The following is an 18,272-nucleotide window of genomic DNA, read 5'->3' as shown; positions in this document are numbered from 1 at the left end:
CCCCCCCCCCCCCCCAAAAAAAAGAAATCCTTTAACTAACATGCTTACCAATTTCCATTCATCCATAATTCCCTGCTTCTAAGCTTTTAAAAGTAATGCTTTTCCAAAAAGCTTTTAAAACTTAAAATAATGAACTAAATATTATAGTCTTATAATTAACAAATAAAATCTTAATATTAAAAAAACAAAAATCAAATCTCAGCCATTTAAATGGAACAACATTATGTTTGTGGTTTAATATAAGATGAAGGTTCTTCTGTTGCATGCTCTTAAAATCAAGAGTTTTTCTTCTTTCCTTTTTTTTCTTTCTTTTTTTTTTTTAAATTTTTTTTAATTTTTTTTAAATATATATATATATATATATATTTTAACTTTTACAGTTACAAGATTTGATTTGTTACCCCCATTGAATAAAAGTGTTTTAAATTTCATTTAAGAAAAAAAAAAATCCAAAAATTGTGGTCCAACAAGAAGTCAATTCACTCTATAGCCCCACTTGAATGGTTGTTTTGGTGCATTATAATCACTAATGATCATTTATGTTGCACTGATTGAAGATAAAAGTATCTAACAAGAAGAGTTGACATTTGTCTGTCATCTCCCCTTTATCTTTTCAGATACTTAATGGAGTGAAAAATCATTATATGTTGAGTTGAAATCAATATATACACACACACACACACACACCATTATCTCCTGTAATTTTAGTTCATGAATTCTTCAACCTCAAACTTCCAAAGAGAGAGTCATAGGGCGTTATTAGAAAAGAAAATGGAGAGGGAAACTCATATCCTATTATTTGCTTACCCTGTACAAGGTCACATTAACCCAATGCTCCAATTCTCAAAGCGCTTAGCTTCAAAGGGTCTTAGAGTAACATTCGTCACTACCACCTCTATTGGCAATTCCATGCAAGTCCTTCCTAGCCATTCTATCAATGTTGAGATCATCTCTGATGGATCCGAGGAAGCCGAAGATGCGGAGAGTATAGATGCATCTCTCGAACGTTACAAGCTACATGTCTCACAAAGCTTACCAAAGCTTATTGAGAAACATTATAGCTCCAGATATCCTCCAAAGGTTTTGTTGTATGACTCAGTTATGCCATGGGCTTTAGAAATTGCAAGGAAAATTGGGATTGATGGGGTTCCATTTTTCACTCAGTCTTGTGTGGTTAATGCCATCAATTATCATGCGAATCATGGAGCAATTCAAATGCCCATAGAAGAAGGGGCTTCAATATCATTGCCCTTGATACCATCACTGGGGTTCGATGATCTACCTTCATTTCTTTGTGATAAGGGCTTGTACCAAGCTTGGCTAAAGCTCGCATTGAATCAATTCTCGAATTTTCAGGAAGCGAATTGGCTCTTGTGCAATACTTTCAACGAGTTGGAGAATGAGGTAGGTTAAGCTATCAATTCATGTATATTGAGGATAATAAGTTACAATATTTTACATTCTTAAAATTTGTGGTAATTTTGATTTTCTCTTAAAGTTTCAAAATTAGGATACATTTTATTTGAATTTATAGTCTACCCTTCATTTTCACTGTGATGAGATGCCTATTGCTAGGTATCAACTAACCTCAAAATTACATTTTTTTTTTTTTTCATTCAAATTTGTGGTAATTTTTGTTTTGCCCCCATAAAGATTCAAAATCTAAATCGAATTTTACAACGTTGTTTTGAGCTAAGTTAGCACTTAAAAGGAGAACTCATCACCATGCATAGAATAAAGGCTTAAATCAAAATTATATGTAACGTTAAGGGTACATATCCAAATTTTAATTTTTAAAACTTTAAGGTAGGAAAATCAAGATTATCCCAAAACTTATGAGTGTCAATTGTAATTTAGTCTATATTTAGGGATACATATGTGGGTGTTTGGGAGCCACATACATAAGAAAAAAAAAATTATATCCTACATTTAATATATAGGTCCCCAAACCACGTGGGGTTCGTTTGAATAGAACTTATTTTGCTGAAATTGAAAACTAAAATCACTGTAGCAAAATAATTTTTAGATATGTAAATTGTACCGTAAGACTCATTTTTAATAAAAAAAAGTAGTTGAAAAGTGAAATTTGTATGACTAGTAAACAGTGCACGGGACGATGTGATAAAAGTGACGACATGTAAGAAAAGTGCGGCTACTGTTTATGAACAGTAGCCACTGTCCCCTACTGTAGCTATAAAAAAAAAAGAAAAAAAAAGAGAGAGAAAACACAACACAACAAAACGCAGACGTAAAATAATTGCTATCCAAACCAATACGTAGTCATGGAACCCACATTATCTTGCCTTTTTATTATTATTATTATTATTATTATTATTTAGAATCCACACTATCTTGCTTGTATACGATAAACAAAATCTCAGACCCAAACAATATGATACTGATGATTTCCACTCTGCTACACCTTTGAGAATTGGTTCAATTACAACCACTTGTATTGTTATCTTTTTACAGCTACTATTTTATTCTATCTCTTCTTGTTGTTCCTTCTCTTTCTTCTTTTTCTTTTTGTTTGCATGTAACAACTAGTCTATTATGTTAATATCGTTTAGTGATAGCTACTAGTCAATTGTGTAATATCGAGAAAAGCTTTCTGAAACGGGCCAAACCCTATAATTATATCAAAACCATTCCAATTATATTTGAATTGGCTTGAACAACTCAAGTTGAATATGGTTTAAAATTTTATATAGAAAAAAAGAATGTAATTTAAATTATTCATAACCAAGTTCAAGTATTAATAAGTACTTTTACACTAAATTAAATCATATTTATCATTTGATCTATAAATTAATTAAAGGTTAATACACTCTTGTATCAAGTGATATATGGTTAAAACAACAACAATCAGTGTTGCCTTATTTATTTATTCACATAAGTGTATTTGTTAAAATAAAGTATACCTTTGGTACTTAAAGTTTGAGATTTTTTTTGGCCATTTATATTTCGTTTAGTTTTCATATTGGCCCTTCAAGAGTTTTTAAATTTTTTTTATTATTTTAAAGTCACAAGATTTGATTTGTTACCCCATTAAATAAAACTTTTTTAAATTTAATTAATTAAAAAAAAAAAAAAAAAAACCCAAAAGGTTTGGTCCAACAAGAATAATTTGTGTTCTTGGTTTGATTTTCTAATACATTTTTATGTTTTAAATTTTGTTTTTATGTTTTTTAATTTTGTTAAAATTAATAAATTAATTTTTTAAATTTATATGCTGACATGTCATGGGTGATGTGGCATTTTTATAATATTTTAATTGCTCCGGCTGCCACCTCAGCTATTTCCGTCGGTTGACTGACGGAAAGGACTAAAATGGAACGCGTAAATTGGTTTTAGGGACTAAAAGTGGAAAAAATAAAATGTAGGGACTAAAATGGAAAAATGTCAAAATGTAGGGACTAAAAGTGCATTTACGCCTTTATTTATTCACATAAGTGTATTTGTTAAAATAAAGTATACCTTTGGTACTTAAAGTTTGAGATTTTTTTTGGCCATTTATATTTCGTTTAGTTTTCATATTGGGCCTTCAAGAGTTTTTAAATTTTTTTTTTATTATTTTAAAGTCACAAGATTTGATTTGTTACCCCATTAAATAAAACTTTTTTAAATTTAATTAATTAAAAAAAAAAAAAAAACCCAAAAAGTTTGGTCCAACAAGAAGTCTATACACTCAATACAATAGTCTATATATAGCCCCCGTTGAATTGTTGTTTTCGCGCATGCACATCACTATTGATCACTTACGTTGCACTGACTGTAGATAAGTATACATCATACAAGAAGAGCCCACATTTGTCTGTCATTTCCTCTTCATCTTTTCAGACACTAAATGGAGTGGAAAATCCTTATCACGATGAATTTAAATCAATACACATACATCATCTCCTGTAATTTTAGTTCATGAATTCTTCAACCTCAAACTTCTATAGAAAGAGTCATAGGCTCATAGCGCATTGGATTAATAGAAAATGAAGAGAGAAACTCATATCCTAGTATTGACTTTCGCTGTACAAGGTCACATAAACCCAATGCTCCAATTCTCAAGTGCTTAGCCTCAAAGGGTCTTAGAGTAACATTTGTCACTACTACCTCTATTGGCAATTCCATGCTAGCCCTTCCTATGCATTCTATCAATGTTGAAATCATCTCTGATGGATCCGGGGAAGCCGTAGATTCGGAAAGTATGGATGCAGTTCTCGAACGTTACGAGCTACATGTTTCACAAAGCTTAACAAAGCTTATTGAGAAACATAATAGCTCCAAATATCCTCCAAAGCTTATGGTGTATGACTCAGGTATGCCATGGGCTTTAGAAATCGCTAGGCAATTTGGAATTAATGCTGCTCCATTTTTCACTCAGTCTTGTGTAATTAATGCCATTTATTACCATGCGAATCATGGAGCAATTCAGATGCCCTTAGAAGAAGGAGCTTCAATAGCCTTGCCCTCGATACCACCACTAGGGGTCGATGATCTACCTTCATTTCTTTGTGATAAGGGCTTGTACCCATATTTTCTAGGGCTCGTATTGAATCAATTCTCGAATTTCCTTGAAGCAAATTGGCTCTTTTGCAACACCTTCAACGAGTTGGAGAATGAGGTAGGTTAAGCTATCAATTCATGTATATTCAGGACTAAGTTATATATATATATATATACACATTTTTACAGTATTTTACATTCTTAAAGTTTGAGGTAATGTTGATTTTTTCTCCTAAACATTCAAAATTTGGATAATTTTTGTTTGAGAAGTGGTTCAATTACAGCCACTTATATAGTTATCTTTGTACAACTACGAGTCTATATATTGTCTCTTCTTCTTGTACCCTTTTTTTGTTTTTGTTTTTTTTGTGTGTGGGGGGGGGGGGGGGGGGGGGGGTGGGGTTGTGAGTGAGTGAGAAACAACTAGTCTATTGTGTAATAGGGAAAAGCTTTCCCAAATGGGCCAAACCCTATAAATATATATATATATAATATATCAGAACCATTCCAAGCAATTATATTTGAAAAATAGAATTTTCAAAAACTTATTGTTTACTTATCATGAATTGGCTTGATCAGCTCAAGTAGAATATAGTTTAAAATTATATATATATATATATATTAAATCATATTTATCATTTGATCTACAAATTAATCAAACCACTTTTTTTTCTTTTTTGCTAAAATTAATCAAAGCACCGAATCCCTATATATCATGTTTCCACATTGTTTAGATATCATATAAACAGTTCCTCCCCCCAATCCCTTTTTTGGAAAGTATCATATAAACATGTCTACCCAAAAAGGTGTGTGTGTGTGTATATATATATATATATAGAAAAACCAAAAAAGTATTTATAAATGTTAGAATATTGAATTGGCTTGTGATATGAAAGAATGAAAAGAAATAATAATGAAAGAGTGGGCTAAAAATTACTAACAATGTAACTTCCTTTGATAAACCCTTGAAAGAGAGAGAGAGAGAGAGAGAGAGAGAGAGAGAGAGAGAGAGAGAGAGAGAGAGAGAATGTTGATATACAATGCTAAAGACACAAATTTTTTCTTAACTTATTAAGGTATTAAATTGTGATTAAAGTTGCATAATTTCACATAAGCTTATGACTAATATCACTTAGATTATTTATCAATCACAATAAATGATGTCAACACTTGTAAAAAAAATTGTGTTATTGGATTTTTAATATACATAAATTGAGAGAAAGAGATGCTCACATACTTTTAGTATGTGATTTCTATTTTCTTTAATAAATTAATTAATAATAATGATATTTGAATAATAATAATAATAATATAATAATAATAATAATAATAAGCTATGCTTGAATACCGAATAATATAAACTCAAAAGCATCCAAAAATTGATATTGAGTTTAAATTTTGAAGTCAATCTCATTTTCATATCCATTCTATCAGATTAGATTTGGCCTTTCTTTCAAACCGACCCACTGCATTTCTAATACGATAACTTTGAAGGCACTAAAAATTATACAAACCTTATCACCTATTTGCTTGGAATAATTATAGTATTACACACTTTCATACATACTTTGTTACAATTATCCTGAATGGTAGATTATATTAGCTGTATGTCACATAAATCCATCATTTTTTTTCTTCACTATCATAGTAGATTTCATCTAATACACTTTGATAAATATTAGCGTCTTGTAAAATTACATATATTCCAGTATTCTTTTGGTGTACTAGCTATTTTATGATTCTTCTCTACTTTGACTTAGTGAGTTATTGGAAAAGCTAGAATTTGCCACTTTTGTGTTATTTACTTACCGACTACAGAGCTTACAACTCATTGAAGTATGAAAATTTTATAAGATTTATTTATAAGAGAAGTATTTCAGTTTAATTTGTAGCTTTGCTTACTAATATGCATACACAACACATCCATGTACGTTTCCTCCATTTGAGATAATTTTATTTATATTTCATATCCTATTTTTAATATCCCCTTCATCTTCCGCTCTATTGTTAATCAGTGAGCATTGGTTTATTGTTTATGATTCTGATTTTGTTACATATGTTTCAAAATTCCTTTAGGTGGTGAATTGGATGACAAGCCAACAATGGCCTGTTAAAACAATTGGACCAGCTATTCCATCAATCTACTTAGATAAGCGGTTGGAGGATGACAAAGAATATGGTGTTCACCTATTCAAACCTGATGTGGATGCTTGCATGAAGTGGCTAGACACAAAGGAAACTGACTCAGTTGTTTATACATCATTTGGAAGCTTGGCATCCCTGGGGGAAGAGCAGATGGATGAGCTAACAAGGGGCCTAAAGAATAGCAATTGCTACTTCTTGTGGGTTGTCAGAGAAACCGAACAGAAAAAACTTCCTCCTAATTTTTTACAAGAAACATCAGAGAAGGGACTAGTTGTGAGTTGGTGCCCTCAGTTGGAAGTATTGGCTCATAAGGCCGTTGGGTGCTTCATGACTCATTGTGGATGGAACTCAACCCTTGAAGCATTGAGTTTGGGAGTGCCAATGGTTGCAATGCCAATATGGACGGATCAACCAACTAATGCAAAATTCATTGCGGATGTGTGGAAGGTAGGGTTAAGGATTAAATTGGATGAAAGAGGCATAGCTACCAAAGAAGAAATAGAGTTGTGTATAAAGGAAGTAATAGAAGGAGAAAGAGGGAAAGAGATGAAAATGAATTCAGTAAGATGGAAAGAATTGGCTAAAGAGGCAGTGGATGAAGGTGGAAGTTCTGATAAAAATATAGAGGAGTTTGTGGCAAAACTTGTTCAATCTTAAAGTAAATGTAAGCAGCAATTCAGCAACTCTTCGTTCAAATAATGGTCAAGAAAAAAAATTTACGATATCACTATTGGAGGTTTTGTTGTAGTGATACCAAGCGTTAACAAGTTGGAGGAATTTGATTTTTTGTCAAAACATTACCCATGTGATTTCTCTAGAAGGAGTATCATATTATTTATCTAGCAAGCAATACCAAATTTTCATTTGACAATGAATAGATTCTTCTTGTACAACAAAAAATAAAAACCCTAAACTAAGTCAAAGAAAAATTTTCATACAACAGTAAATCCATAAATATTCATGTGATGCCAGTGAATAGCACATGATACCAAAGGTTAAGACACTTGTATCAAGTGATATGGCTAAAACAATAACAATCAATGTTATTTAATTTATTTATTTGATATAAGTGTATTCGTTAGAATGAACCTTAAAGTTTGATTTTTTTTTTTCAATTTATTTTGTATTTCTAAATATTCATTTTGACGTTTTATATTTTATTTAGTTTTCATAATGGTCTTGTTCCATTTCATATCTTCATCTCTTTAGTTTTCATAATGATCTTGTTCCATTTCATCTCTCTCTCTCTCTCTCTCTCTCTCTCTCAGATTAGATTATAATTGCTTCTATACTACTTTAGAAATAAAATAGGGTAAAATATTATTTGGCTCCTAAACTTTCACAAATGTTTGTTTTTCATCGTGAAACTTTGCAAAACGTTTTACTTTTCGTCGTTCTATTTATATCCGTTAATTTATGTCTTACGTGAATAATAGAGTGCTAACATAGCATCGATTAACTTACAAATTTATGAATAGGTGACACAATTATTGGTACATATGGAATAGATGTCAATATTTCAATCAAATAGGTATACTCCTCACATAGAAACCCATTGTCTAGGCAAATATCAATACCTCCAACATGAAAGTTGAAACCCCAATGCCAAGTTCAACTATGAAATCCCCACCCTCAATCGGTGAACGGCAACCCAAACTGTGAATCTCCACCCAAAAGAGGAGGATTTGCAGATCATTCAACATCTCTATTAATTCTTTGCCAAATTTAATAATCTCATTTAAACGAGTGTACAACAAAGACCAAACTTTTAGCAAAGAAAAACAAAGAGAGCCTATAATTTTGAGAAGCATTGAATCTGATCCTTCCAAACGCCATAGCTCATATATCTTTGAATCCAAAGCAACAACCAACAATGTGAGAAACCCATAAACTTCTAGAGAGAGAGAGAGAGAGAGAGAGAGAGAGAGAGAGAGAGAGAGAGAGAGGTGTCGGCCACAACTTGGCGTTCGGGTTTCACATTGGCGATATTGATTTCTGCTATAGTGAGATTGAGGGGTATATTAATGTTTGTCTCACTAAAATATTTATTTCATAAGTGCCAATGATTATGTGCCATGTGTCCATTATTTTGTTAAATTAAATGGTTTGGTCCAAGTTAAATACTATGTCAGTATTCCATTAGCCACATAGGACATAAATTAATAGACATATATAGAAAGACAAAAAGTAAAACATTTTGCAAAGTTTAGGATTGGAATAAGATCTTTTGGAAGTTTAGAGACAAAAAGTGAGCTTTTGTAAAAGTTTAAGGACTAAAATGGTATTTTATCCAACAAAATATTTCATAACTTATTAAGGTATGAAGTTGTGATTAGAGCACTTTTTACTTTTACATAAACTTATCACTTATAACACTTTTAGTATGTAATTTCTCTTATATATATATATATATAAATATAAATATTAATAATGATAATATTTTAATGATTCAAATACATATGCTAGTCATTTCATTAGCCACATAGGACATAAATTAACATACATAGATAGAAAGACAAAAAATAAAACATTTTGCAAAGTTTAGGGTTGGAATAAGATATTTTTGAAGTTTAGTGATGAAAAATGAGTTTTTGTGAAAGTTTAGAGACTACAATGATATTTTATCAAACAAAATGATTTTTTTTTTTAATTTTTTTTTATGAACATAAGATATGAAGTTGTGATTAGAGTACTTTTTACTTTTACATAAACTTACCACTGATATCACTTTTAGTATATAATTTCTCTTTATATATATATATTAATAAATAAAATTAATAATGATAATATTTTAATGATTCTAATGCATATGCTAGTCATGTTTGAATACCAAATTGTATAAACTCGAAAACATTCAAAATCATATTGGGTTTAAAATTTTAATTTCAATCTCTTGACATTTGCATTCTTTTTTTTGGGTTCAAACCTATTATATAAATATCAGATTAAGTTTGAATCTTCCAAATTGACCCATAGTATTCCTAATACAGTAAGTTTGAAGACACTGGAAATTTCAGACATTTCACTGAATTGGTTTGCATTTGTGTTTATGGTGGAACCCAAGTGAACTGAATATGTGAGTAGATGTGAAAAATTTTGTAAATCTATATGTGTCTGTAGCAACACTATGTTTAGTTGTACTATTTTATTGCATCAGCAAATTATTAATTTATTATAAGAGGCACTGACTGCCGGAAATTTCAAAAGCCAAACTTAGTGAAGACAATTCGACAAGGCTACCTAACAAAATGGGACTATCCTTTCACTCCTACTTTTAAGGTTATCTGCATGCGATTTGTTACTATTATTATTATTATTTTTTTGAAATGCAGAGGCATAAACAAAATGATTGTTTGCATTTCACATCCAACATACAAGTAATGAAAATATTGAACTTCACCATGAATTATAAAATTTGATTTCTAGTTCATGTTCCAAAGATACGCACACCCAAATTAGAGAGGGAAAGTTCAGTCCTAATATTTCAATTACCCTTCATTATTAGAATAATAGTTAAAATGCAGCTCCCATTTTTTCTCACTCAGGTGTAACTAATAGTCTAATACCACTATTATATGCCCAACGAGGAGCAATACAGTTGCCCTTTGAAGTGCCTATAGTACTAGTATCACTGCCTCGATGCCTTCACTAGAATCAAGGTTGACCTACCTTCTTTCCTGTCTGATTCGTGATTGTACCCAGGTTTATTTAGCATCTCATTGAATCAATTCTCAACTATATACACGAAACAAATTGAATCTTTTATAACACCATTGAGAATTTGAAAGATGGGGAAGGATAAGAAATTCATATATATTTATAAAAGGTGTCTTGCATTGTATTGATGGGCTTCAATTATATACTTGGAGATGTCTTGGGCCTAATTGGACTTAATTGTACTGAGAATTTAGGGGTTGGTAGGCCCTCATTGCAAAGCCCTAGTGTATGTAATGCAAAAGAATTCTCTATGATAATTAGATATATATTAAGAGTCTGTTTAGAATCCGCTTATTTTATCTTATACTCTATTATATAAATATTAGCATCTTGTCAAATTACGTATATTGAGTACTAGTTATTTTATTAAGGTACATTGAACAAGGCCATGTGTTACGCACCTACTAACTATAGAGCCTCCAACTCATTGAGTATTTATACAAATCGTTTATAAGAAAAGCATTTCACTTTTGTAGCTTTGCTTACTAATATGATTACACAACAAATCCCTAAATGTTTCCTATATTTGTTTTGAATAATTTTAGATTTCATCCTATTTTTGATATCCTCTTTGTATATCTTCGTTGTTAATCAATGAACATTTTTTATTATTTTGATTTTGTTACATATGTTTCAAAATTCTATTAGGTGGGGAATTGGATGGCAAGTCAGGAATGGCCTATTAAAACAATTGGACCCGTTATTCCATCGGTGTACTTGGACAAACGGTTGGACGATGACATAGAGTTGGTCTTCACCTATTCAAGCTTGATGTGGATGCTTGCATGAAGTGGCTAAACACAAAGGAAATTGGTTCTGTGGTTTATACTTCATTTGGAAGCATGGCATTTCTCGGAGAAGAGCAAATGAAGGAGCTAACATGAGGTCTAAAGAATAGCAATAGCTACTTTTTGTGGGTTGTTAGAGAAACAAAACAGAAAACGGTGGAGAAGGGGCTAGTTGTAAGTTGATGTAGTCAACTAGAAGTATTGGCTCACAAGACAATTGGGTGCTTTATAACTCATTGTAAATGGAACTCAACACTCAAGACATTGAGTTTGGGGGTGCCAATAGTTGCAATGCCACAATAGACAGATCAAACAACCAATGCAAAGTTGACTGTGGATGTGTGGAAAGTAGGAGTTAAGATTAAATTGGATGAAATAGGCATTGTTGCCAAAGAACAAATAGAGCTGTGTATAAAGGAAGTAATAGAGGGGGAGAGAGGGAAAGAGATGAAAATGAATTCAGTTAGATGGAAAGAACTAGCTAAAGAGGCCGTGGACGAAAGTGGAAGTTCTAATAAAAACATAGAGAAGTTTGTAAAAAACTTGCATACTCCTAAAGTTATTCTAAGTAGTAACTCTTCATTATATTTCATTTAAATATTTAGTCTTTAAATGGGTAGGCTTTTGTAGTAGCGTGAAAATTAACTCATTTTCTTTATTCAAAATTATGACTTTTTATTTTTTTTATTTTTTTAAAACCCATGTCAAATATTATTTTGACTAAATTGTAATTTATACCCTTAAAGTTTGGGATAATTTTGATTTTGCCCCTAAAATTTTTGAATTTGAATTCCTAAACTTATTTCATTTTTAATTGAGGTGATAATTAATGGACAACTTATTTTTTATGGCATATAAACAAAAGAGCTTAAATCTAAATGATATGTATCATTAAGGGTCCAATTTTATAAATTTTAAGGGATAAAATCAAAATTATTTTGAAATTAAAGGGTGTAAATTGCAATTTATTTATTTATTTTTTATTATTATTTTTAACATAAGTATATGTTTTCTTTAAGATCAAATATTCATCTATTCGGAAGTCTTGTCAAAACATTAAAAATAAATAATAATAAAAACTGCGCATGCATTTATCCTGAAACTGTCGCTTTTTAAAATCAAGTAAAGATTTTGAACAATGAGGACATAAATCCATATTAAATCTTGCTCCATATTCTACACTTTGTATATCTTCGTTGTTAATCAATGAACATTATTTATTATTTTGATTTTATTACATCTGTTTCAAAATTCCATTAGGTGGTGAATTGGATGGCAAGTCAGCAATGACCTATTAAAACAATAGGACCTGTTATTCCATTAGTGTATTTGGAAAACGGTTGGAGGATGACAAAGAGTACTACGGCCTTCACCTATTCAAGCCTGATGTGGATGCTTGCATGAAGTGGCTAAACACAAAGGAAACTGGCTCAGTCGTTTATACTTCATTTGGAAGCATGGCATCCCTTGGAGAAGAGCAAATGGAGGAGCTAACATGGGGCCTAAAGAATAGCAAATGCTACTTTTTGTGGGTTGTTAGAGAAACAGAACAGAAAAAGCTTCCTGGTAATTTTCTAAAGGAAACGGAGAAGAAGGGGCTGGTTGTAAGTTGGTGCCCTCAACTAGAATTCGTATTGGCTCACAAGGCAATTGGGTGCTTTATAACTCATTGTGGATGAAACTCGACACTTGAGGCATTGAGTTTGGGGGTGCCAATGGTTGCAATGCCATAATGGACAGATCAAACAACTAATGCAAAGTTGATTGTGGATGTGTGGAAGGTAGGAGGAAAGATTAAATTGGTTGAAAGAGGCATTGCTACCAAATAATAAATAGAGCTGTGTATAAGGGAAGTAATAGAAGGGGAAATAGGGAAAGAGATGAAAAAGAATTCAATGAGATGGAAAGAACTGACTAAAGAGGTACTGGAAGGTGGAAGTTCTGATAAAAACATAGTGGAGTTTGTGGAAAAACTTGTAAACTCCTAAAGTTATTGTGAGCAGTAACTCTTCATTACATTTCATATAAATATTTTTCCTTTAAATGGGTAGGATTTTGTAGTAGTGTTAAACTTGACTCATTTTCTTTATTCAACACTATGTCCTTTTTTTAACACATGTCAAATATTATTTTCACTAAATTGTAATTTATATCCTTAAAGTTTGGGCTAGTTTTGATTTTAGAATTTCTTTAAAAAAAATTTGAATCCATAAAATTATGTCATTTTTAGTTGAGGTGATAGTTATCGGACAACTCATTATTTTTGGTGTATAAACAAAAGAGCTTAAATCTAAACAATATGTAATGTTAATTCTACGGATTCAAATTTTAAAATTTTATGTGTGTAAATTAAATTTTAGTTTTTCTTTTTAAAGCATAAGTATATGTGCTCTTAAAGATCAAATATTCATTTCTTCCGAAATCTTGTGAAAACATTAAAAATAATTAAATAAAACTTTGCGTGAATTTATCCTAAAACTGTCGCTTTTTAAAATCAAGCAAAGATGATGAACAATGAGTACATAAATCCATATTAAATATTATCCATTCCACACTTTATAGTTTATAATTATAACTTCGACATAACGACTACAATTATCGATATGAAAGTACTAATTTTTTTAATGTATTTTGTGAAAAGTCATACTTTTTAAATAGAAAGAACATCTCTTTGCTGTCGTAGAAGAAGACAAAAGATAAGGGGGTTACCATTTTGCCTACTAGAATGACAAAAGCATATCTTTCTGTCTCTAATCTGTTCCTCCGACCAGTATTTCTCCCTATACACTTCTTCTTCTTATTATTTATTTTAAACAACCTCAACCCTCCCCAAGTTTATGAATAAATAGTAAATACAACCTCCCCCGTTCATTTATGTAAGCAATGATCTCATGTTCACATCATTGACTACTAGTACGTAACACACACTATGTACACAGTTACAATTCTACGTACACCAAAATTTGCATATCANCATATTATCCCAAGATCAACAACCTTAAGGTGGTTTATTTTCCACAATTGGTAAAACATAAAGTAGAACACAAAAGTGAGATCGAGGATTTGTATTGTTGATTTGTCCTACTTTTTGTGCTCCACTTTTCATTGCCAATAAATTGTTTTTAGGAAAAATAATCAAACTATTTGGTGATGAAAATTTTCGTCACTAGGACATTTGGCAATGGGGATTACGTGATGAAAGTTGTTTCATCGCCAAATGTCATAGGCGAAAAAATTAGAACATTTGGGGATGAAAATATTCATCACCAAATATACATTTTGCTGTGGTTTTGCCTCACATTCCTTTTATTTTCCTTATAAAAAAACAAAGTTTAAGAAAAATCAAAAATCAAAAATCAAACATGCTATACCACAATAGAACACAAAAGTAGGATATAAAATTTGTATTTTTTATTTGTCTCACTTTTTGTGCTCAATTTTATGCTCTACCAATTGCATCTTGCCATATATATATATATATATATATATATATTTTCCATATGAAACAAGGAAAGTGTAAAAAGAAAAAAAAAAAAGAAAAAAAGAAAAAAAAGTAGACATTAGACATACCACAATTGGTGAAGCATAAAGTGAAACACAAAAGTGGAATAGTGAATGATTTGAATTTAGAAATATTTCATTCCCTTGACTAAACAGAAATAACCTTTAGTATGGGTATTGGGTACCTTGGTACTCTAAACCCACTTTTCCAAAATGTTGGCCAACCAGTCAATTAAAGAAAGAGCTTTTTTGGAAATGAGATTCCACATGCTGTTAACCTTAGGCTGGTAAGAGCACTTGTAGCATTGGAGTTAAAAGCTATATAGTTATTTTAGCTTCACCAAAACACACACACACACACACACACACACAACCAACAACAACAACAACAACCATACAGTAGTGGAGCTAAACCTATTCTTTTTAGCTTCATTGCTACAGTGCACATTTATCTATGGACGTGCATTGTAGCGTAGAGCAAAAATATATATATTTATTCCATGCCCGGTTGTGTGTGTGGTTGTGATTGTTGTGTGTAGTGAATATATTATTTTATTGTAGTAGATATCTTATTTTATTGTGATGTTTATATTATTTTATTGTGTTGAAAGCTAAAATAGACCCACTGCTGCAACATATATGTAGGTAAAATAGATAGAATAACTTTTTGTGATACCAAATAGCTAAATTTTTAGCCTCACTGCTATGGATACTCTAATAATGTCAATTAGACATTAGGTGGTTAATCACTCCTAGATAATTCTATATATGATTCTACATAGATAATCCTATAATTGGTGGAGACTACCCAATCCTTCCAAACTCAACACCTCACAAAGGAGTTGATTCATCAATAATTTTTCATAATAAAATTTGCAATAACATTTTGAATATAATTATTATATATTGTAATACACCTGTCATAATCAAAGTCTTAAAAACTAATTATAACAAAATAAAAGATAAAAAATAGAAGAGAGAGAGAGGTAAACTTAAAATGTATTTGGCTTGGATCTAGTGCCCTGGAGGTACTGGACTCAAACTTTACCCAATATTAGAGCACTAAATCTGTTGTAATGATATCATACGTCATCATTGCAATGATGGATCTAGCACACCGGAGGCACTAAACTCAAGTGAGTCAAGCGTTGCCCACTTATAATTACTAATGATCCAGCTTTCTCCATAAAATCATCAAGTTATTTGCAAGAAGAAAGACAGAAGTAAAGATGAAAGATGATAGATTAAAAATAATGTAATACAAAACACGAAAAATTATTGAATACTCCAAAAGTACCATAAATGCGTACTCTCCCACCTCACATGAATTGTGGGTCTCACCATAAATTTAATTAGTGGGACCCACAATTATGTGAAATGAATGAGTATACATTTATGGTACTCCGGAAGTACCTAAAATATTTACCCACAAAACACAGTAGCATCACTCATTCCAAATAAATCATCATTTTTCTAGCATCTACAAACGTAGCAATAAGACTATAAGAGGCTAAGCAGGAAACCTCAAAGGCCATAACGTAGCGAAGGTAAGGCCGCCCAATTAACAAAATGAGCTTAAATCCGTTGACTTGTCAAGGTCATTGGACTGGAAGGTGGGAAAAGGCATGGGATATGCATAATTTCATCAAAAAAAAAAAAAAAAAAATTAATAATAATAATAATAATAATAAGCTATGCTTGAATACCGAATTATATAAACTCAAAAGCATCCAAAAATTGATATTGAGTTTAAATTTTGAAGTCAATCTCATTTTCATATCCATTCTATAAGATTAGATTTGGCCTTTCTTTCAAACCGACCCACTGCATTTCTAATACGATAACTTTGAAGGCACTAAAAATTATACAAACCTTATCACCTATTTGCTTGGAATAATTATAGTATTACACACTTTCATACATACTTTGTTACAATTATCCTGAATGGTAGATTATATTAGCTGTATGTCACTGTCACATGAATCCATCATTTTTTTTCTTCACTATCATAGTAGATTTCATCTAATACACTTTGATAAATATTAGCGTCTTGTAAAATTACATATATTCTTGTATTCTTTTGGTGTACTAGCTATTTTATGATTCTTCTCTACTTTGACTTAGTGAGTTATTGGAAAAGCTAGAATTTGCCACTTTTGTGTTATTTACTTACCGACTACAGAGCCTACAACTCATTGAAGTATGAAAATTTTATAAGATTTATTTATAAGAGAAGTATTTCAGTTTAGTTTGTAGCTTTGCTTACTAATATGCATACACAACACATCCCTATACGTTTCCTCCATTTGAGATAATTTTATTTATATTTCATATCCTATTTTTAATATCCCCTTCATCTTTCGCTCTGTTGTTAATCAGTGAGCATTGATTTATTGTCTATGATTCTGATTTTGTTACATATGTTTCAAAATTCCTTTAGGTGGTGAATTGGATGACAAGCCAACAATGGCCTGTTAAAACAATTGGACCAGCTATTCCATCAATCTACTTAGACAAGCGGTTGGAGGATGACAAAGAATATGGCGTTCACCTATTCAAACCTGATGTGGATGCTTGCATGAAGTGGCTAGACACAAAGGAAACTGACTCAGTTGTTTATACATCATTTGGAAGCTTGGCATCCCTGGGGGAAGAACAGATGGATGAGCTAACAAGGGGCCTAAAGAATAGCAATTGCTACTTCTTGTGGGTTGTCAGAGAAACTGAACAGAAAAAACTTCCTCCTAATTTTTTACAAGAAACATCAGAGAAGGGACTAGTTGTGAGTTGGTGCCCTCAGTTGGAAGTATTGGCTCATAAGGCCGTTGGGTGCTTCATGACTCATTGTGGATGGAACTCAACCCTTGAAGCATTGAGCTTGGGAGTGCCAATGGTTGCAATGCCAGTATGGACGGATCAACCAACTAATGCAAAATTCATTGCGGATGTGTGGAAGGTAGGGTTAAGGATTAAATTGGATGAAAGAGGCATAGCTACCAAAGAAGAAATAGAGCTGTGTATAAAGGAAGTAATAGAAGGAGAAAGAGGGAAAGAGATGAAAATGAATTCAGTAAGATGGAAAGAATTGGCTAAAGAGGCAGTGGATGAAGGTGGAAGTTCTGATAAAAATATAGAGGAGTTTGTGGCAAAACTTGTTCAATCTTAAAGTAAATGTAAGCAACAATTCAGCAACTCTTCGTTCAAATAATGGTCAAGAAAAAAATTTACGATATCACTATTGGAGGTTTGTTGTAGTGATACCAAGCGTTAACAAGTTGGAGGAATTTGATTTTTTGTCAAAACATTACCCATGTGATTTCTCTAGAAGGAGTACCATATTATTTATCTAGCAAGCAATACCAAATTTTCATTTTACAATGAATAGATTCTTCTTGTACAACAAAAAATAAAAACCCTAAACTAAGTCAAAGAAAAATTTTCATACAACAGTAAATCCATAAATATTCATGTGATGCCAGTGAATAGCTCATGATACCAAAGGTTAAGACACTTGTATCAAGTGATATGGCTAAAACAATAACAATCAATGTTATTTAATTTATTTATTTGATATAAGTGTATTCGTTAGAATGAACCTTAAAGTTTGATTTTTTTTTTTTC

General features: G+C 31.4%; 2 protein-coding genes and 1 pseudogene across 3 annotated transcripts; all 3 read left to right on the top strand.

Annotated features, from left to right (window-relative positions):
• Positions 1–555: 555 nt before the first annotated feature.
• Positions 556–7,456, top strand: LOC112019358 (mogroside IE synthase-like). 2 transcript variants are annotated; one of them, XM_065765617.1, is made up of 3 exons: positions 4,227–4,313; positions 4,430–4,618; positions 6,577–7,456. In XM_065765617.1, exons 1-3 carry the CDS (start codon positions 4,305–4,307, stop codon positions 7,300–7,302), a joined length of 924 nt encoding a protein of 307 aa, XP_065621689.1. In that variant the 5' UTR covers positions 4,227–4,304; the 3' UTR covers positions 7,303–7,456. The 2 variants fall into 2 exon arrangements, with proteins under 2 accessions (XP_065621688.1, XP_065621689.1); XM_065765616.1 differs by lacking the exons at positions 4,227–4,313; positions 4,430–4,618 and adding an exon at positions 556–1,404.
• A 2,828-nt stretch (positions 7,457–10,284) lies between these two features.
• Positions 10,285–13,138, top strand: LOC111998546 (UDP-glycosyltransferase 84A2-like; annotated as a pseudogene).
• Positions 13,139–17,085: 3,947 nt separating this feature from the next.
• Positions 17,086–17,859, top strand: LOC136064188 (mogroside IE synthase-like). The gene has a single exon (XM_065765615.1). The coding sequence runs from the start codon at positions 17,104–17,106 to the stop codon at positions 17,815–17,817; it is 714 nt and encodes a 237-aa protein (XP_065621687.1). The 5' UTR covers positions 17,086–17,103; the 3' UTR covers positions 17,818–17,859.
• The last annotated feature ends 413 nt before the right edge of the window (positions 17,860–18,272 follow it).

Source organism: Quercus suber, unplaced genomic scaffold, assembly GCF_002906115.3.
Source record: "Quercus suber isolate HL8 unplaced genomic scaffold, Cork oak 2.0 scaffold_643, whole genome shotgun sequence".
Classification (NCBI taxonomy): domain Eukaryota; kingdom Viridiplantae; phylum Streptophyta; class Magnoliopsida; order Fagales; family Fagaceae; genus Quercus; species Quercus suber.
Note: the sequence above shows the minus strand (reverse complement) of the source record. Positions and strands in the feature narration are given on the sequence as shown.